Source organism: Coregonus lavaretus, assembly GCF_964263955.1.
Source record: "Coregonus lavaretus genome assembly, chromosome: 7".
NCBI classification, from domain to species: Eukaryota; Metazoa; Chordata; class Actinopteri; order Salmoniformes; family Salmonidae; genus Coregonus; species Coregonus lavaretus.
In genome coordinates, this window is record NC_139994.1 from 7,673,918 (window position 1) to 7,695,653 (window position 21,736).

General features: G+C 46.6%; 1 protein-coding gene across 1 annotated transcript in view; it reads right to left on the minus strand.

The window, feature by feature from the left end:
- Positions 1-9,392: 9,392 nt before the first annotated feature.
- Positions 9,393-21,736, minus strand: part of LOC311133029 (3-hydroxyisobutyrate dehydrogenase, mitochondrial-like) — a 55,414-nt gene continuing 43,070 nt past the window's right edge. Inside the window, exons 7-8 of the mRNA XM_084166447.1 lie at positions 11,610-11,766; positions 9,393-11,359 (exon numbers count right to left, since the gene is read on the minus strand). Of these exons, the coding sequence (XP_084022573.1) occupies positions 11,183-11,359; positions 11,610-11,766 (334 nt within the window). The 3' untranslated portion in view covers positions 9,393-11,182. The remainder of the gene's footprint in view (positions 11,360-11,609; positions 11,767-21,736) is intronic.

A 21,736-nucleotide genomic window follows, 5' to 3' on the forward strand; every position in this document is an offset into this window, starting at 1 on the left:
GCCGCCAGTCATCAGCCCCGTTACCGGCAGGCACCCACCGGTGATTATTTACCATGCGGACCACAGCCGGGTCCTCAATGTCGTGGGAACCGGTACGTGATGGATTCTGACAGGACTGATGATCACTCTTCCAATGAGAGTAATTAATATAATGAAGAGCTACTGAGCATGTGCAGGAGAGGGTGATGAATAGAGTCCACGGCAACGTCGTTACTCACAGGTGACACAGAGATAGAGAGAGAGTGCAACGGAGAGAGAGAGGGAGAGGGGAAGGGAGGAGAGGGGGGTGAGGGAGAGGGAGACAACCAACAACAGTTAAGGAGAGTGAGAGAGAGGAAGAGAGACAGAGGGAGACTACTAACAACCTACTGGTCAGGATAGAGAAGGAGAGAGAAGAAGATGGAGGAGAGAGAAAGACTGTACAATAACAACATACAAGCCGAGATAGAGAGAGGGAGAGGTGGAGCAACAGAGAGAGAGAGGGAGAGGTAAAGAAAGAGAGAGAGAGTGGGAGAGGTGGAGAAAAGAGAGAGAGGGGGAGAGGTGGAGAAAGAGAGAGAGAGAGAGGGAGAGGTGGAGAAAGGGAGAGAGAGGGAGAGGTGGAGAAAGAGAGAGAGAGAAAGGGAGAGGTGGAGAAAAAGAGAGAGAGAGGGAGAGGTAGAGAAAAGAGAAAGAGTGGGAGAGGTGGAGAAAGAGAGAGAAAGGGAGAGGTGGAGAACGAGAGAGAGAGAGGGAGAGGTGGAGAAAGAGAGAGAGAAAGGGAGAGGTGGAGAAAGAGAAAGAGTGGAGAGAGAGAGAGGTGGAGAAAGAGAGAGAGAAAGGGAGAGGTGGAGAAAGAGAGAGAGAGAGGGAGAGGTGGAGAAAGAGAGAGAGAGCGGGAGAGGTGGAGAAAGAGAGAGAGAAAGGGAGAGGTGGAGAAAGAGAGAGAGAGGGAGAGGTGGAGAAAGAGAGAGAGAAAGGGAGAGGTGGAGAAAGAGAGAGAGAAAGAGAGAGGTGGAGAAAGAGAGAGAGAGGGAGAGGTGGAGAAAGAGAAAGAGAGAGAGGGAGAGGTGGAGAAAGAGAGAGAGAGAGAGAAAGGGAGAGGTGGAGAAAGAGAAAGAGAGAGTGGAGAAAGAGAGAGAGAAAGGGAGAGGTGGAGAAAGAGAGAGAGAGAGGCAGAGGTGTAGAAAGAGAGAGAGAGAGGGAGAGGTGGAGAAAGAGAGAGAGAAAGGGAGAGGTGGAGAAAGAGAGAGAGGGAGAGGTGGAGAAAGAGAGAGAGAAAGGGAGAGGTGGAGAAAGAGAAAGAGAGTGGAGAAAGAGAGAGAGAGAGAGGTGGAGAAAGAGAGAGAGAAAGGGAGAGGTGGAGAAAGAGAGAGAGAGAGGGAGAGGTGGAGAAAGAGAGAGAGAGTGGGAGAGGTGGAGAAAGAGAGAGAGAGAGAGGGAGAGGTGGAGAAAGAGAGAGAGAGGGAGAGGTGGAGAAAGAGAGAGAGAAAGGGAGAGGTGGAGAAAGAGAGAGAGAGGGAGAGGTGGAGAAAGAGAAAGAGAGAGAGGGAGAGGTGGAGAAAGAGAGAGAGAGAAAGGGAGAGGTGGAGAAAGAGAGAGATAGAGAGAGAGAGAGGTGGATAAAGAGAGAGAGAAAGGGAGAGGTGGAGAAAGAGAGAGAGAGAGGGAGAGGTGGAGAAAGAGAGAGAGAAAGGGAGAGGTGGAGAAAGAGAGAGAGAGGGAGAGGTGGAGAAAGAGAGAACAACACAAACAGAGGGAGGATAAATAAAGGGCAGGAGGAAAGAGATCCATCATGGAGAGAGATGAATGAGAGACTAACAGAGGATGAGAGAGAAGGAGAAATAGAGAGATGAATGAGAGACTAACAGAGGATGAGAGAGAAGGAGAAATAGAGAGATGAATGAGAGACTAACAGAGGATGAGAGAGAAGGAGAAATAGATAGTTGAATGAGAGACTAACAGAGGATGAGAGAGAAGGAGAAATAGAGAGATGAATGAGAGACTAACAGAGGATGAGAGAGAAGGAGAAATAGAGAGATGAATGAGAGACTAACAGAGAGGATGAGAGAGAAGAAGAAATAGAGAGATGAATGAGAGACTAACAGAGAGGATGAGAGAAAATGAGAAATAGAGAGATGAATGAGAGACTAACAGAGGATGAGAGAGAAGAAGAAATAGAGAGATGACAGAGACTAACAGAGAGGATGAGAGAGAAGGAGAAATAGAGAGATGAATGAGAGACTGACAGAGGATGAGAGAGAAGGAGAAATAGAGAGATGACTGAGAGACTAACATAGAGGATGAGAGAGAAGGAGAAATAGAGAGATGACTGAGAGACTAACAGAGAGGATGAGAGAGAAGGAGAAATAGAGAGATGAATGAGAGACTAACAGAGGATGAGAGAGAAGAAGAAATAGAGAGATGACTGAGAGACTAACAGAGAGGATGAGAGAGAAGGAGAAATAGAGAGATGAATGAGAGACTAACAGAGGATGAGAGAGAAGAAGAAATAGAGAGATGACTGAGAGACTAACAGAGAGGATGAGAGAGAAGGAGAAATAGAGAGATGAATGAGAGACTAACAGAGGATGAGAGAGAAGGAGAAATAGAGAGATGAATGAGAGACTAACAGAGAGAAGGGGAAATAGAGAGATGAATGAGAGACTAACAGAGGATGAGAGAGAAGGAGAAAAAGAGAGATGAATGAGAGACTAACAGAGGATGATCGAGAAGGAGAAATAGAGAGATGAATGAGAGACTAACAGAGGATGAGAGAGAAGGAGAAATAGAGAGGGTGAGCGAGAGAGAGTGACGGTACCACAATGCATAACGATTGGTGCATTGCTGCGGGGACTTGCTTCCATTCAGCCACAACAGAGAGATGAGAGAGAAGGAGAAATAGAGAGATGAATGAGAGACTAACAGAGAGGATGAGAGAGATGAATGGGAGACTAACAGAGGATGAGAGAGAAGGAGAAATAGAGAGGGTGAGAGAGAGAGCGCGACGGTACCACAATGCATAACGATTGGTGCATTGCTGCGGGGACTTGCTTCCATTCAGCCACAAGAACATTAGTGAGGTCGGGCACTGATGTTGGCCGATTAGGCCTGGCTCGCAGTTGACGTTCCAATTCATCCCAAAGGTGTTCGATGGGGTTGAGGTCAGGGCTCTGTGCAGGCCAGTCAAGTTCTTCCACATGGATCTCGACAACCCATTTCTGTATGGACCTCGCTTTGTGAACGGGGCATTGTCATGCTGAAACAGGAAAGGGTCTTCCCCAAACTGTTGCCACAAAGTTGGAAGCACAGAATCGTCTAGAATGTAATTTTATTCTGTAGCTTTAAGATTTACCTTCAATGGAACTAAGGGGTCTAGCCCGAACAATGAAAAACAGTCCCAGACCATTATTCCTCCTCCACCAAACTTTACAGTTGGCACTATGCATTCGGGAAGGTAGCGTTCTCCTGGCATCCGCCAAACCCAGATTCGTCCGTCGGACTGCCAGATGGATAAGTGTGATTCATCACTCCAGAGAACACGTTTCCACTGCTCCAGAGTCCAATGGCGGCGAGCTTTACACCACTCCAGCCAATGCTTGGCATTGCGCATGGTGATCTTAGGCTTGTGTGCGGCTGCTTGGCCATGGAAACCCATTGCATGAAGCTCCCGACGAACAGTTCTTGTGCTGACGTTGCTTCCAGAGGCAGTTTGGAGTGTTGCAACTGAGGACAGACGATTTTTACGCGCTATTCGCTTCAGCGGTACCGTTCTGTGAGCTTGTGTGGCCTACCACTTCGCTGCTGAGCCGTTGTTGCTCCTAGACGTTTCCACTTCACAATAACAGCACCTACAGTTGACCGGGACAGCTCTAGCAGGGCAAAAATTTTACAAACTGACTTGTTGTTAAGGTGGCATCATATGACGGTGCCGCGTTGAAAGTCACTGAGCTCTTCACTAAGGCCATTCTACTGCCAATATTTGTCTATGGAGATTGCATGGCTGTGTGCTTGATTTTATACACCTGTCAGCAACGGGTGTGGCTGAAATAGCCGAATCCACTAATTTGAAGGGGTTTCCACATACTTTTGTATACAATGGGGGAAAAAAGTATTTAGTCAGCCACCAATTGTAATTTTCATCATAGGTACACGTCAACTCTGACAGACAAAATGAGAATTTTTTTTCCAGAAAATCACATTGTAGGATTTTTAATGAATTTATTTGCAAATTATGGTGGAAAATAAGTATTTGGTCAATAACAAAAGTTTCTCAATACTTTATTATATACCCTTTGTTGGCAATGACACAGGTCAAACGTTTTCTGTAAGTCTTCACAAGGTTTTCACACACTGTTGCTGGTATTTTGGCCCATTCCTCCATGCAGATCTCCTCTAGAGCAGTGATGTTTTGGGGCTGTCGCTGGGCAACACGGACTTTCAACTCCCTCCAAAGATTTTCTATGGGGTTGAGATCTGGAGACTGGCTAGGCCACTCCAGGACCTTGAAATGCTTCTTACGAAGCCACTCCTTCGTTGCCCGGGCGGTGTGTTTGGGATCATTGTCATGCTGAAAGACCCAGCCACGTTTCATCTTCAATGCCCTTGCTGATGGAAGGAGGTTTCACTCAAAATCTCACGATACATGGCCCCATTCATTATTTCCTTTACACGGATCAGTCGTCCTGGTCCCTTTGCAGAAAAACAGCCCCAAAGCATGATGTTTCCACCCCCATGCTTCACAGTAGGTATGGTGTTCTTTGGATGCAACTCAGCATTCTTTGTCCTCCAAACACGACGAGTTGAGTTTTTACCAAAAAGTTATATTTTGGTTTCATCTGACCATATGACATTCTCCCAGTCCTCTTCTGGATCATCTAAACGCACTCTAGCAAACTTCAGACGTGCCTGGACATGTACTGGCTTAAGCAGGGGGACACGTCTGGCACTGTAGGATTTGAGTCCCTGGCGGCGTAGTGTGTTACTGATGGTAGGCTTTGTTACTTTGGTCCCAGCTCTCTGCAGGTCATTCACTAGGTCCCCCCGTGTGGTTCTGGGATTTTTGCTCACCGTTCTTGTGATCATTTTGACCCCACAGGGTGAGATCTTGCGTGGAGCCCCAGATCGAGGGAGATTATCAGTGGTCTTGTATGTCTTCCATTTCCTAATAATTGCTCCCACAGTTGATTTCTTCAAACCAAGCTGCTTACCTATTGCAGATTCAGTCTTCCCAGCCTGGTGCAGGTCTACAATTTTGTTTCTGGTGTCCTTTGACAGCTCTGGTCTTGGCCATAGTGGAGTTTGGAGTGTGACTGTTTGAGGTTGTGGACAGGTGTCTTTTATACTGATAACAAGTTCAAACAGGTGCCAGTAATACAGGTAACGAGTGGAGGACAGAGGAGCCTATTAAAGAAGAAGTTACAGGTCTGTGAGAGCCAGAAATCTTGCTTGTTTGTAGGTGACCAAATACTTATTTTCCACCATAATTTGCAAATAAATTCATTAAAAATCCTACAATGTGATTTTCTGGAAAAAAAATGCTCAATTTGTCTGTCATAGTTGACGTGTACCTATGATGAAAATTACAGGCCTCTCATCTTTTTAAGTGGGAGAACTTGCACAATTGGTGGCTGACTAAATACTTTTTCCCCCCACTGTATATAGTGTATCATAATGAGGATTCCATAGCAATATAATTAGGTGGTGTTGTGTGCCTTCCTGTCACCAGTGAAATGTTGTGTTCTTCCCTGTCAGTGGTGAAGTACTCTTTATTAATGAACCTAAGCAGTGTCAATGACTGAGTGTGGTAGTAGTAGGTTATCTGTATAAGTGGCCCATATGCAAAGTAGCAGATAAGATGTGTTCCACTTGGCTGTGTATGTTGTATGTGTGCTGCTTGTTTGTGTGTGGGGTTGTGGATAGAAGGTCAATGATTTGTGGTGTGTTAATTTATGTGCGCAAGACAAGTGTGTGGTCTGTTGTTTTACCTGCCATGATGAAAAGCACTCCATACTCTTCAAATTGGGCCCATCTTAACCACTGATTAGAGAAAGAGAAGGACAGACAGGAAAGGGTGCAGTCACACATTGGTTGCAGTCACTCCATTCCAGTCACACAGCCACTGAGACTCCTGTATTTCTAGGTTTCTCTCTGTGTTTGTGTGTGAGACAGACTCTCGCTACGCACCACCGAGTGAGCCATCATTCCTGCTAATACACACCATTATTCCTGCTAATACACACCATTATTCCTGCTAATACACACCATTATTCCTGCTAATAAACACTATTATTCCTACTAATACAGTGAGCCATTATTCCTGCTAATACACACCATTATTCCTGCTAATACACTGGGAGCCATTATTCCTGCTAATACACAGTCTTTAATTTACCAGTGCGCCACTTAACGCCCTTTTAAAATTAATCATGGACAGCTTTGCAGAATACTTGTTTCCCCCTCTCTGCTCCCCCTCCCCTCTCCCCTATCCTCCGCTCTCCCTCCCTGCTCCCTCCTCCCTCCCCTCCCACTCCCTCCTCCCCTTCTCTGCTCCCTCCTCCCTCCCCTCCCCCTCTCCACTCCCTCCTTCCCTTCTTGGTGGGCAACAAGCCCTGGATACCCCTGACATGGTGGGAAACAAGCCCTGGATACCCCTGACATGGTGGGCATGCAATGATGCAACTTAGTAGGGCTCATTTGAGTCACACTGGGTATTCAGGTATCCGGGAAAGGCTATGAGCCAAAAGGAAATCTGTTCTTGAGCTACAGGGTTGCGTTGTTCTAGCTTTCCCTACAAAACAATAGTGTGTGAATCACTCAGTAGAGGGCCAGGTGGAAACATGATCATACCTTGGCATATCTAGCCCTGAAGGGCCAGAGTTAGGTGCTAGGATGGAACCAGGGGCTTGTTTTTAGACCAAACAAACAGATACAGGACTGCTCAGACAGCTCACTAATAACTACAGCAACAAATACACATCCAAACCTTGAAAAGGAGTGGTGCCTGGTTGCTTGGTGCGTATCCCACTACAGTATGTTGGTGTATCCCTCTCAGTCCCGCCACTGGTTGACTGGCTGAGGCAGGGTGAGGCCGAGCAGACTGGTCTGTGTCCCAAATGGCAGCCTATTCCCTACATGGTGCACTACTTTTGACCAGAGCCCATAGGGGAATAGGGTGCCATTTGGGACTGGGCAGCCTGGTCTGGGCCGGTCCCGTCGTCACGTCGTCCTCTAGCCTACAGACGTCAGCACGCGGGCCGGTCTCACCACGGCTCCTTTATAGAGCCCTTTCATGTCCTCTTAATGAGGAAACCGCCGACTCAGCTGCCTGCTCATAAACACAGACGGATTAAAACACCCAAATATGAATCAGATAGGTGGGGGTTAGTAGGGCTGTTAGAGCAGGATGTAGACTGGACTGGTGTAGACTGACCACAGACAGACTGGCCCCTGGCCAGGACACTCATATGCTACTGGACTGGACTGGTGTAGACTGACCACAGACAGACTGGCCCCTGGCCAGGACACTCATATGCTACTGGACTGGTGTAGACTGACCACAGACAGACTGGCCCCTGGCCAGGACACTCATATGCTACTGGACTGGTGTAGACTGACCACAGACAGACTGGCCCCTGGCCAGGACACTCATATGCTACTGGACTGGTGTAGACTGACCACAGACAGACTGGCCCCTGGCCAGGACACTCATATGCTACTGGACTGGTGTAGACTGACCACAGACAGACTGGCCCCTGGCCAGGACACTCATATGCTACTGGACTGGTGTAGACTGACCACAGACAGACTGGCCCCTGGTCAGGACACTCATATGCTACTGGACTGGTGTAGACTGACCACAGACAGACTGGCCCCTGGCCAGGACACTCATATGCTACTGGACTGGTGTAGACTGACCACAGACAGACTGGCCCCTGGCCAGGACACTCATATGCTACTGGACTGGACTGGTGTAGACTGAACTCCGACAGACTGGCCCCTGGCCAGAACACTCATATGCTACTGGATTGGTGTAGACTGACCACAGACAGACTGGCCCCTGGTCAGGACACTCATATGCTACTGGATTGGAATGGTGTAGACTGACCACAGACAGACTGGCCCCTGGCCAGAACACTCATATGCTACTGGATTGGTGTAGACTGACCACAGACAGACTGGCCAGGACACTCATATGCTACTGGACTGGACTGGTGTAGACTGACCACAGACAGACTGGCCCCTGGCCAGGACACTCATATGCTACTGGACTGGAGTGAAATGTTTGTATGTACAACTCTGTCTTAGGCTTCTCCTTCGACCTAGTAGGATTTAGCCACGACTCACCGGTGGGTCCAAATCCACCTTTAACACTGAAGTGATCACAGCTTCTTGCCTCAAGTCTACTGCACTGGGTGTTTGCTAACAGCCGGACACTGAAGTTTTTCCTTTTGAGTTATGAGTGGCATTCTCTGTACCCACACCCTTGTTGTAGGCTTGGATTCAAGTTAGTTCAAGTTCAGGTCTGTCAGGTGTCTGCCCTGTCTGTGCTCCCCGTGGCAACGAGACGACAGATCTGGTTGCTGACACTGAAGGATTCTTTGAGTTATTAGTGACATCCTCTTCATTCACAGGAGATAAGGACGGTTTTGCTGCTGTGTGTTCGTTGGGTGTTGCCGTAGACTTGGGTTTGGGTTAATTGGGGTTAGGGTCGGGTGTGTGCAACATTATCCCAGGGTTAGGGTCAGGTGTGTGCAACATTATCCCAGGGTTAGGCAGGTAGCCTAGCGGTTAGAGCGTTAGGCCAGTAATCAAAAAGGTCGCTGGTTTGAATCCTCAAGCCGACTAGGTGAACAATCTGCTGATGTGCCTTGAGCAAGGCACTTAACCCTAATAGCTCCTGTAATCTTCTCTGGATAAGAGCGTCTTCTAAATGACACAGATGTTATGTTACTCATGGTTATAGTTAAAGTTCTGCCCTGTCTGTGCTCACCATGGCCCTGAGACGACAGCTCTGTTGTGCCAGGCCTCAGCTCTGTGGTCGACTGCCTGCCTGTCTGTTGTTCCATTGTTCCTCAAGCTCTCTACCAGAGGCTCGTATAACGCCCAGCGTCACACAGGGAGAAATGGAAGCACTAATGTCAGAATGATACTCTTATTTCCATCATTACAATGAAATGGGAGGGAAAAACCATGGCTTGGTTATTAATTTTTTCAGTTGTGTTTTTCTGCGCTGTGTTTTATTGAGATGGTGTCATCTGTGCCAGTCAGACAGAGCTGTAGCAGAAATGTGTGTTTATAAAAAATACAATTACAGTTAAATTGCGACATGTGGCCAACATGAGCCTAACTTTAAACAGCTACAAAGGGTACAGAGTTATATTTTTATAAAGACCGAAACAGAGAGACTGAGATTAGAGAGAACCTCCTCTTTATTTCAGACAGTAGTGTGATGGAGGATGTCTTCACAGGACAGAGAAATACAGATAGAGAGAGACTAAACTCTATCTATTTCACTTGCTTTGGCAATGTAAACATGTTTCCAATGCCAATAAAGCACCTTAAATTGAAATTGAATTGAAATTGAGAGAGAGGAGAGAGACAGGTGCTCTATTAATGTACCAGTATACAGCAAGAAGAAAAACATGTGACAGCGAGGATTCTCTGGTTCTCCTTTAATACCGTCAACAAAAGAAATATACATTATGTACACAGAGCAGGCTGAGATAGAGACAACACTCAGTGGCGCTTTACACAGACATGCTGCATGTTCTGAGCAACAGACACAAAGAAGAGAGAGCAAGACAAGAGGGGATGGGGGGGAGAGAGACATAGAGAGAGACAGAGAGAGAGACAGAGACAGAGAGAGAGACAGAGAGAGAGACAGAGAGAGACAGAGAGAGACACAAGCGTGAAAAGAGAGAAGTGAAACAAAACAACAAAGGAGAGGTACTGAGCAGAGGAATACATTTTTTGACAGACAGTAAAAAAGCCACAAACTGAAATTCCAGATGTATGTAAAACAGAAGCTGTAATTCCAGTATAGATGTATATCAAATCAGACGCAGAATCTACAATAAAGGAAGTATATCAAAAGGACTCACTGGGCCCGCTCCACATTGATTGGTCAGAGTGCATAGTGACCTGGGAGCTGCTGCCAATAGCGGCTCACAGTACTGGACAGCAGTGGGTCTGTATAATGAGAAGTGAGCATGGTGGATGTGCCCAAAAAAACGGAACAAACACTACTGTGCTCGAGTTGAAAACACGTGACTGAATAAAAAATTAAGTGAATGAAAAAAAATGAATAAATGGATGGATAATGAATGAACAAATAATGGGAGGTTTACATCAGTGAACCACTACTACCTACCACACCCCTTCTCCCAAATCCCACCCACCAACTACCTCCTCCCCACCCCCAAAAAAAGACAGGGTAACAAAATGAGTAAACATCTGAGCCCATATGGTATGGGGTAATGTAATATTGGTTATCATGTATATAATGCTCAAGTGTGTATGTGAGAGTCTTCAGACAGAGGGTAGTGGTACGCCCTTCCCTAACTGTCTTCAGATCTATAGCATCTTCATCATCATCATCATCATCATCATCATCATTATTAGTATTATTATTATTTCAGGCTACTGCTGAACAGGTGGGACGTGGTCAGTCTCTCTATCTAAGTCTGTTCACCCAGACTAAACCACAGAGTCCTGGAGGAGGAGCTGCTGCGGTTTTTTCTCTTCTCTGACAAAGAGGCAGGATCATCGGTTGTAACACGGGTAACAGACAAACTCCCGGCAAGAAAAACAAAAACAACCCAAAACAAAGAACAGGAAGTACAACGTAATCCACATTATCTGATCTGTCAAACATGATCTTTTAAACCTACGTACGTCATCCCCTCGACACATTGTGTTAGACCACGCGTACCACCCTGCCCCCTCCCTGGCCAGGGGAAGTAGAGGCTGCCCTAACCTACCACCAGTCCTAACCTTAACCATTAGGGAGATTAAATCATATCTGACCCTGGATCAGCAGTAAGGAGCAACTTCTATCTCAAGTTCTCGTACCCCTCTGATACCAATTCTCTCCTCAGGTAAAGGCAGGGGTGTGGCTGGGGTGTACGGGGGGAAGTAGGGGTGTGGCTGGGGTGTACGGGGGGAAGTAGGGGTGTGGCTGGGGGGGATAAGGGAAGGGGTTCTAGTCCCCCTTCTTTTCTGGCTCCTCCTCCTGTTCGCGTAGGAACTGGAACACAGAGGAGAAGTCCTTGTTGGCGTAGCCGCGGGCACACATGACACGGTAGATCTGATGGGCCAGTGAGCCCAGGGGGACAGGGGTCTTAGTGTTGGTGGCTGTGTGCTGGGCCAGACCCAGGTCCTTTCAGGAGGAGAGAGAGATGGGGATGTTAGATGTATGTTTATGTGCAACAAAAGCAGAGTAGACGAGAGACAGAGCTCAGAAGGGAGGAGTGAGATCTAGAGAGAGATGAAGAGGAATAAAATACAAAGATAAATAAGAAAAACAAACTTGATAGAGAAAGAAGGAGAGATGAAAATGGAGGGATAAACAGACGGACGTACAAAGACATCCAGCCAGACATAACTAGGTAGGGTAGAACAGAACAGACCTTGGCCATGAGCGTGGTCCCAAAGCCTCCCTGGTAGTTGTTACCAGAAGGGACTCCCTCCATGACGCCTGGTACTGGGTTATACGAGTCACTGGACCAGCACCTGCCTGATGACATGTTCAGGATCTGGGCCAGCAGTTTAGGGTCCAGACCCAACCTGGAAGAGAAGAGAGGAGGTTAGTTAAAGAGAAAGGGAGGAAAAATATGGAGGGAGAGAAGTAAAGGTGTGGGAGGTGTGAAAGGGTAGAAAGGGAATGGTAGGGGGGGGGGGGAAGAAAAGGGGGGATGAGGTTTAGAGAGAGATTGAGAGAGAGAGAGAGAGATACTGGTAGGCCAATAGAATAATAATGAGAGGAAAAGAGAAAGAGCATGTGAAACAGAAATACTGATACAGTGATCGAGAGGGAGACAGAGATGTTGTAATAAAAGAGAGAGAGGGAAAGAAGGAGAGTGATATTGTAATAGAAAGAGGGAAAGAAGGAGAGTGATATTGTAATAGAAAGAGGGAAAGGGAAAGAGGGAGAGTGATATTGTAATAGAAAGAGAGGGAGGGAAAGAAGGAGGGTGATTTCGTAATAGAAAGAGAGAGAGGGAAAGAGGGAGAGTGATATTGTAATAAAGAGAGAGGGAAAGAGGGAGAGTGATATTGTAATAAAGAGAGAAGAGGGAAAGAAGGAGAGTGATATTGTAATAGAAAGAGAGAGAGGGAAAGAAGGAGGGTGATTTCGTAATAGAAAGAGAGAGAGGGAAAGAGGGAGAGTGATATTGTAATAGAAAGAGAGAAAGAGGGAGAGTGATATTGTAATAGAAAGAGGGAAAGGGAAAGAGGGAGAGTGATATTGTAATAGAAAGAGAGAGAGGGAAAGGGATGTAGCTCAGTTGGTAGAGCATGGCGTTTGCAATGCCAGGGTTGTGGGTTCGATTCCCACGGGGGTGTGAAAAAATTAAATAATAATGTATGCACTCACTAACTGTAAGTCGCTCTGGATAAGAGCGTCTGCTAAATGACCAAAAATGTAAATGTAAAATGAAAGAGGGAGAGTGATATTGTAATAGAAAGAGGGAAAGAGGGAGAGTGATATTGTAATAAAAGAGAGCAAGGGAAAGTGGGAGAGTGATATTGTAATAGAAAGAGGGAAAGGGGGAGATTGATATTTTAATAGAAAGAGAGAGAGGGAAAGAGGGAGAGTGATATTGTAATAGAAAGAGAGAGGGAAAGAGGGAGAGTGATATTGTAATAGAAAGAGGGAAAGAGGGAGAGTGATGTTGTAATAGAAAGAGGGAAAGAGTAATATAAAGAAAGAGAGAGAGAGAGCTGGTGACCCATGTTGAACCCAGAGTCCTGTCTCTCTCTTCTCCATCTCTCAGTGTTAATGGCTGGTTAGGTGGAGGACTGGGGAACGCTGCCTAATGCAGTATTGATGTTTACCCCTCCTATCCTCCATCATCCCTCTAACATGGAAGAAAGAGGACAAGTGGTGGCCAAGGAGCACATGGGGGCCATAAACCTCGCTGACACACACAGCCCCATTCATTTAACAGCACTCTGCCTCCAGAAGCTAGGGATGAAGACAGTACTCGGTAGAAGGACCAATAGCTACAGGAAATGTCTGTGAGAGAGTAGCACGTCAGGTGAGTGATGAGTATTCAGTAAGGTATCAGGTGTGACATCCTCAGGTGAACCAATACACCTCCATATTACACCACAACACACCTCCATATTGCACCACAACACACCTCCATATTGCACCACAACACACCTCCATATTGCACCACAACACACCTCCATATTGCACCACAACACACCTCCACATTGCACCACAACACACCTCCATACCACATCTCTATATTACACCACAACACACCTCCATATTACACCACAACACACCTTCACATTACACCTCCACATTACCCACTACACACCTCCACAACACACGACTCCATATTGCACCACAACACACGACTCCATATTACATCACAACACACCTCCACATTGCACCACAACACATCTCTATATTACACCACAACACACCTCCACAACACACCTCCACATTACACCATAACACACGACTCCATTTTGCACCACAACACACGACTCCATTTTGCACCACAACACACAACTCCATATTACATCACAACACACCTCCACATTATACCACAACACACCTCCACATTATACCACAACACACCTCCACATTACACCACAACACACCTCCACATTACATCACAACACACCTTCACATTACACCACAACACACCTTCACATTACACCTCCACATTACCCACTACACACCTCCACATTACACCACAACACACCTCACCTTCACATTACACCTCCACATTACCCACTACACACCTCCACAACACAACACACGACTCCATATTGCACCACAACACACCTCCACATTACACCACAACACACCTCCACATTACACCACAACACACCTCCACATTACACCACAACACACCTCCATATTACACCACAACACACCTCCAGATCACACCACAACACACCTCCAGATCACACCACAACACACCTCCACATTACACCACAACACACCTCCACATTACACCACAACACACCTCCATATTACACCACAACACACCTCCACATTACACCACAACACACCTCCATATTAAATCACATCACAACACACCTCCATATTAAATCACATCACAACACACCTCCATATTAAATCACATCACAACACACCTCCATATTAAATCACATCACAACACACCTCCATATTACATCACAACACACCTCCATATTACATCACAACACACCTCCATATTACATCACAACACACCTCCATATTACATCACAACACACCAGGAAAGCAACAGAAAAGAGAAGGGGAGAAGAGGAGCGAGTACGAAAGAAAGCAAAACAGCGAGTGTTAGGTCCTGAGCGTTGAGAGTGGGTGTAAGTGACTGACTGCTGTCTGTCTGGTGAGTAGTGCTAGTCGTTGTGTTGTAACAGTTTTAAAGACAGTGTAAAGTTGGCCACATGAAGCCCTGGCAGCCTGACCCTGGTGTAGCTTACAGGACAATAACTCTACTCTGCTCTCAATATCACTATTAAACCATCATGGCTCCTTAAGGACAGAATATGGGCTTCCTAAGCCAGCCCTCCCTCCCTCTTCTTTCCTCGTTCCCTCCCTCCATCTGGCTCTCATTCTACCATTACTACCACAGTCTTTATTAGTTGTCTACTAACTAATTAAGACTGGGACATTTACTCTCTCTCTCAATGTATTTTACACTCTCACAAAATGTCTCTCTCCTTTATTGCTCCCTTTTCTCACAGTCTCTCCCGGCTTGGTTTGTAGTTTCTCTCAGTCTCTCCCGGCTTGGTTTGTAGTTTCTCTCAGTCTCTCCCGGCTTGGTTTGTAGTTTCTCACAGTCTCTCCTGGCTTGGTTTGTAGTTTCTCCTGGCTTGGTTTGTAGTTTCTCTCAGCCTCTCCTGGCTTGGTTTGTAGTTTCTCTCAGTCTCTCCCGGCTTGGTTTGTAGTTTCTCTCAGTCTCTCCCGGCTTGGTTTGTAGTTTCTCTCAGCCTCTCCCGGCTTGGTTTGTAGTTTCTCTCAGTCTCTCCTGGCTTGGTTTGTAGTTTCTCTCAGTCTCTCCCGGCTTGGTTTGTAGTTTCTCTCAGTCTCTCCTGGCTTGGTTTGTAGTTTCTCTCAGCCTCTCCTGGCTTGGTTTGTAGTTTCTCTCAGTCTCTCCCGGCTTGGTTTGTAGTTTCTCTCAGCCTCTCCTGGCTTGGTTTGTAGTTTCTCTCAGTCTCTGCCGGCTTGGTTTGTAGTTTCTCTCAGTCTCTCCCGGCTTGGTTTGTAGTTTCTCTCAGCCTCTCCCGGCTTGGTTTGTAGTTTCTCTCAGTCTCTCCTGGCTTGGTTTGTAGTTTCTCTTAGTCTCTCCTGGCTTGGTTTGTAGTTTCTCTCAGTCTCTCCTGGCTTGGTTTGTAGTTTCTCTCAGTCTCTCCCGGCTTGGTTTGTAGTTTCTCTCAGTCTCTCCCGGCTTGGTTTGTAGTTTCTCTCAGTCTATCCTGCCTTGGGTTTTAGTGTGTTTTGGAAATGTGGGATAAGTGACACTGTGTTGTTTTTAATGGAAGTCTCAGTCATTATGGCTTTTTCAGTGCATGTCTGTATACTGCTGCCACACTCCTTCACTCCCCCTCCATATCTCCAACCTACCCCAGCCGACGCCTCCCTGTCTAAGTGGGACATATGTTTGACGTCATCCACCCCCCCTTCGTACACGCACACGCACACGCACAGGGACTCTCCCAGTGCCTGTGTTCTGGCTGCGCTACAATAAAGTGCGTTGGAGCGCACAGATCATTTGTTAGAGCGGCCAGATACGCTGACTGACATGGAGCTGTTGTCCTCTGTTTAATGATAAATCAATCACCCTCCCTCTCCTATCACACACACCCTATCGCAGTTATTAGCCATGAGCCCCCCTCCCTATCCTATCAGTCGTGGTTATTAGCCATGAGCCCACCTCCCTATCCTATCACAGTTGTGTTATTAGCCATGAGCCCACCTCCCTATCCTATCACAGTTGTGTTATTAGCCATGAGCCCACCTCCCTATCCTATCACAGTCGTGGTTATTAGCCATGAGCCCACCTCCCTATCCTATCACAGTTGTGTTATTAGCCATGAGCCCACCTCCCTATCCTATCAGTCGTGGTTATTAGCCATGAGCCCACCTCCCTATCCTATCAGAGTCGTGGTTATTAGCCATGAGCCCACCTCCCTATCCTATCACAGTCGTGTTATTAGCCATGAGCCCACCTCCCTATCCTATCAGAGTCGTGGTTATTAGGATAGGGAGGTGGGCTCATGGCTAATAACACAACTGTGATAGGATAGGGAGGTGGGCTCATGGCTAATAACACAACTGTGATAGGATAGGGAGGTGGGCTCATGGCTAATAACACGACTGTGATAGGATAGGGAGGTGGGCTCATGGCTAATAACACGACTGTGATAGGATAGGGAGGTGGGCTCATGGCTAATAACCACGACTCTGATAGGATAGGGAGGTGGGCTCATGGCTAATAACCACAATTGTGATAGGATAGGGAGGTGGGCTCATGGCTAATAACACGACTGTGATAGGATAGGGAGGTGGGCTCATGGCTATCACAGTCGTGGTTATTAGCCATGAGCCCACCTCCCTATCCTATCACAGTCGTGGTTATTAGCCATGAGCCCACCTCCCTATCCTATCACAGTCGTGGTTATTAGCCATGAGCCCACCTCCCTATCCTATCAGAGTCGTGGTTATTAGCCATGAGCCCACCTCCCTATCCTATCACAGTTGTGTTATTAGCCATGAGCCCACCTCCCTATCCTATCACAGTTGTGTTATTAGCCATGAGCCCACCTCCCTATCCTATCACAGTCGTGTTATTAGCCATGAGCCCACCTCCCTATCCTATCACAGTTGTATTATTAGCCATGAGCCCACCTCCCTATCCTATCACAGTCGTGGTTATTAGCCATGAGCCCACCTCCCTATCCTATCAGAGTCGTGGTTATTAGCCATGAGCCCACCTCCCTATCCTATCACAGTTGTGTTATTAGCCATGAGCCCACCTCCCTATCCTATCACAGTTGTGTTATTAGCCATGAGCCCACCTCCCTATCCTATCACAGTCGTGGTTATTAGCCATGAGCCCACCTCCCTATCCTATCACAGTTGTGTTATTAGCCATGAGCCCACCTCCCTATCCTATCACAGTCGTGGTTATTAGCCATGAGCCCACCTCCCTATCCTATCACAGTCGTGTTATTAGCCATGAGCCCACCTCCCTATCCTATCACAGTTGTGTTATTAGCCATGAGCCCACCTCCCTATCCTATCACAGTCGTGGTTATTAGCCTTAGCTCCAGTGTTGTTCTTTAGCGGTGCCATTAATTTACATGGAGAAGAGGACATGTCACGCTTTAACAGGATTGACCTCTATACACACACAGTGCAACGCCATCACAGCTGACGGAGAAACAAATGCTATCAGGATGAGAAAAAACCCCAGCTGAGACAAGACAAGACGGGAAGGGATGGATGGAGGGAGGGATAGAGGGATGGAGGGAGGGAGGGATGGATGGAGGGATAGAGGGATAGAGGGAGGGAGGGATGGAGGGAGGGATAGAGGGATGGAGGGATAGAGGGATAGAGGGATAGAGGGATGGAGGGATGGAGGGATAGAGGGATAGAGGGAGGGAGGGAGGGAGGGAGGGAGGGAGGGAGGGAGGGAGGGATGGAGGGAGGGATGGAGGGAGGGAGGGATGGAGGGAGGGATGGAGGGAGGGATAGAGGAATGGAGGAATGGAGGGAGGGATAGAGGAATGGAGGAATGGAGGGAGGGAGGGATAGAGGGATAGAGGGATAGAGGGATAGAGGGATAGAGGGATAGAGGGAGGGAGGGAGGGAGGGAGGGAGGGAGGGAGGGAGGGAGGGAGGGAGGGAGGGATGGAGGGAGGGAGGGAGGGATGGAGGGAGGGATGGAGGGAGGGATAGAGGAATGGAGGAATGGAGGGAGGGAGGGATAGAGGGAGGGATAGAGGGATAGAGGGATGGAGGGATGGAGGGATAGAGGGATGGAGGGAGGGATAGAGGGATGGAGGGATGGAGGGCCTGCTGTTGTGTCATGTGCAGCAGGTGGAGGTAATTTGTGATATTAACTGTCTGGTTCATTACCATTAGCTTTAATTATTTCTCTAAACCACAGGAGAGGAAGCATGCTCAACACTTATTATTACAGAGGTATTAAAGAGGTAACAAGCACATTCACACACATTTAAGAGGTAACATGCAAGTCTATCTTTAATTCTTCTCTGGAACATATGCTTTCAATCCAATCCACTAAAACCAGACGGAGGGAGGGAGAGACGGAGGGAGGGGGAGAGAGAGGGAGGGAGGGGGAGAGAGAGGGAGGAGGGGGAGAGAGAGAAATGGGGAGGGAGAGAGAGAGCGGGAATGGAGAGGGAGGGGATGGAGAGGGAGTGTAACTGTATATGTATTTATGCATCCTCCCCTCTCCTCCGCCTCTCCTCTGGAGCATCATTAAAAGCAGGGCTGCTCCTCAGACAGACTGAAAGATACGAGCCAGAGAAGAAACAGACCAGAGAGGGAGTGGGGGATGGAGAGAGAGAGAGAGAGAGAGAGAGAGAGAGAGAGAGAGAGAGAGAGAGAGAGAGAGAGAGAGAACGAGAGAGAGAAAGAAAGAAATTGACAGAAAATAAATGTTGAAAATAAATATAAGAGAGAAAGGGAAACATCGGGAGGAGAAAATAAAGGGAGTGAGACAAAGAACCTGATAGAGGGGAAAAAACAGAAGAAGAGTGTGTGTGGTAATAATTGTCATTCGGGGCCATTCTCTGCTCTAAGGGAACGTCATGCTCTGTCGGAGACGGCCCAACCTTCCATCTGAAATCAACAAATTAGCTGTGTGGACGGGACAGGCAGCGTGTGTGTGTGTGTGTGTGTGTGTGTGTGTGTGTGTGTGTGGACAGGTATTGGAAAGGGCAGCTCTATCAGGCCCTACTCCAGCATGATAAAATGTTATTGCTGTTTTCCTGTAAATTGGCACTGAGCATGTGTGTGTGTCTGTGTGTGTGCACTCCATGTACGTGTGTGTTTGTACTCTGCGTGTGTATGTGTATGGGTAGATGTGTATGGGTAGATGTGTATGGGTAGTTGTGTATGGGTAGATGTGTATGTGTAGGTATGTATGGATAGATGTGTATGTGTAGGTGTGTATGGGTAGATGTGTATGTGTAGGTATGTATGGGTAGGTGTGTATGGGTAGATGTGTATGTATGCATGGGTAGATGTGTATGTATGTATGGGTAGATGTGTATGGGTAGATGTGTATGTATGCATGGGTAGATGTGTATGTGTAGGTATGTATGGGTTGATGTGTATGGGTAGATGTGTATGGTAGGTGTGTATGGGTAGGTATGTATGTGTAGATGTGTATGTATGTATGGGTAGATGTGTATGTGTAGGTATGTATGGGTAGATGTGTGTATGTATGTATGGGTAGATGTGTATGGGTAGATGTGTATGGGTAGATGTGTATGGGTAGGTATGTATGTGTAGGTGTGTATGGGTACATGTGTATGGGTAGGTATGTATGTGTAGGTGTGTATGGGTACATGTGTATGGGTAGGTGTGTATGCGTAGATAGGTATGTGTAGGTATGTATGGGTAGATGTGTATGTATGTATGGGTAGATAGGTATGGGTAGGTTTTTATGGGTAGGTATGTATGGGTAGATGTGTATGTATGCATGGGTAGGTATGTATGGGTAGATGTGTATGGGTAGATGTGTATGGGTAAGTGTGTATGGGTAGGTGTGTATGTGTAGGTATGTATGGGTAGATGTGTATGGGTAGATGTGTATGGGTAGATGTGTATGTATGTATGGGTAGATGTGTACGGGTAGATGTGTATGGGTAAATGTGTATGGGTAGGTGTGTAGGTGTGTATGGGTACATGTGTATGGGTAGGTGTGTATGCGTTGATAGGTATGTGTAGGTATGTATGGGTAGATGTGTATGGGTAGATGTGTATGGGTACATGTGTATGGGTAGGTGTGTATGGGTAGATAGGTATGTGTAGGTATATATGGGTAGATGTGTATGTATGTATGGGTAGATGTGTATGGGTAGGTATTTATGGGTAGGTATGTATGGGTAGATGTGTATGGGTAGATGTGTATGTATACATGGGTAGATGTGTATGTGTAGGTATGTATGGGTAGATGTGTATGGGTAAGTGTGTATGGGTAGGTGTGTATGTGTAGGTATGTATGGGTAGATGTGTATGTATGTATGGGTAGATGTGTATGGGTAGATGTGTATGGGTAGATGTGTATGTATGTATGGGTAGATGTGTATGGGTAGGTGTGTATGGGTAGATAGGTATGTGTAGGTATGTATGGGTAGATGTGTATGGGTAGATGTTTATGTATGGGTAGATGTGTATGTGTATGGGTAGGTGTGTATGGAAAGATAGGTATGTGTAGGTATGTATGGGTAGATGTGTATGTATGTATGGGTAGATGTGTATGGGTAGATGTGTATGGGTAGATGTGTATGTATGGGTAGATGTGTATGGGAAGATAGGTATGTGTAGGTATGTATGGCTAGATGTGTATGTATGTATGTATGGGTAGATGTGTATGGGTAGATGTGTATGGGTAGGTATGTATGGGTAGATGTGTATGTATGTATGGGTAGATGTGTATGTATGTATGGGTAGATGTGTATGGGTAGGTGTGTATGGGTAGGTATGTATGGGTAGATGTGTATGGGTAGGTAGGGAAGTATGGGTAGGTGTGTATGGGTAGATAGGTATGTGTAGGTATATATGGGTAGATGTGTATGTATGTATGGGTAGATGTGTATGGGTAGGTAGGTATGGGTAGATGTGTATGGGTAGATGTGTATGTATGGGTAGATGTGTATGGGAAGATAGGTATGTGTAGGTATGTATGGGTAGATGTGTATGTATGTATGTATGGGTAGATGTGTATGGGTAGATGTGTATGGGTAGGTGTGTATGGGTAGATGTGTATGTATGTATGGGTAGATGTGTATGTATGTATGGGTAGATGTGTATGTATGTATGGGTAGATGTGTATGGGTATGTATGTATGGGTAGATGTGTATGGGTAGATGTGTATGGGTAGGTAGGGAAGTATGGGTAGATGTGTATGGGTAGATGTGTATGTATGTATGAGTAGATGTTTATGTGTAGATGTGTATGTATGGGTAGATTTGTATGTGACGTATATATGGGTAGATGTGTATGGGTAGATGTGTATGTATGTGTAGATGTGTATGGGTAGATGTGTATGGGTAGATGTGTATGGGTAGGTATGTATGGGTAGATGTGTATGGTAGGTAGGTATGTATGGGTAGATGTGTATGGGTAGATGTGTATGTATGTATGAGTAGATGTTTATGTGTAGATGTGTATGTATGAATGGGTAGATGTGTATGTGTAGATGTGTATGGGTAGATGTGTATGGGTAGATGTGTATGTATGGGTAGGTGTGTATGGAAAGATAGGTATGTGTAGGTATGTATGTATGTGTAGATGTGTATGGGT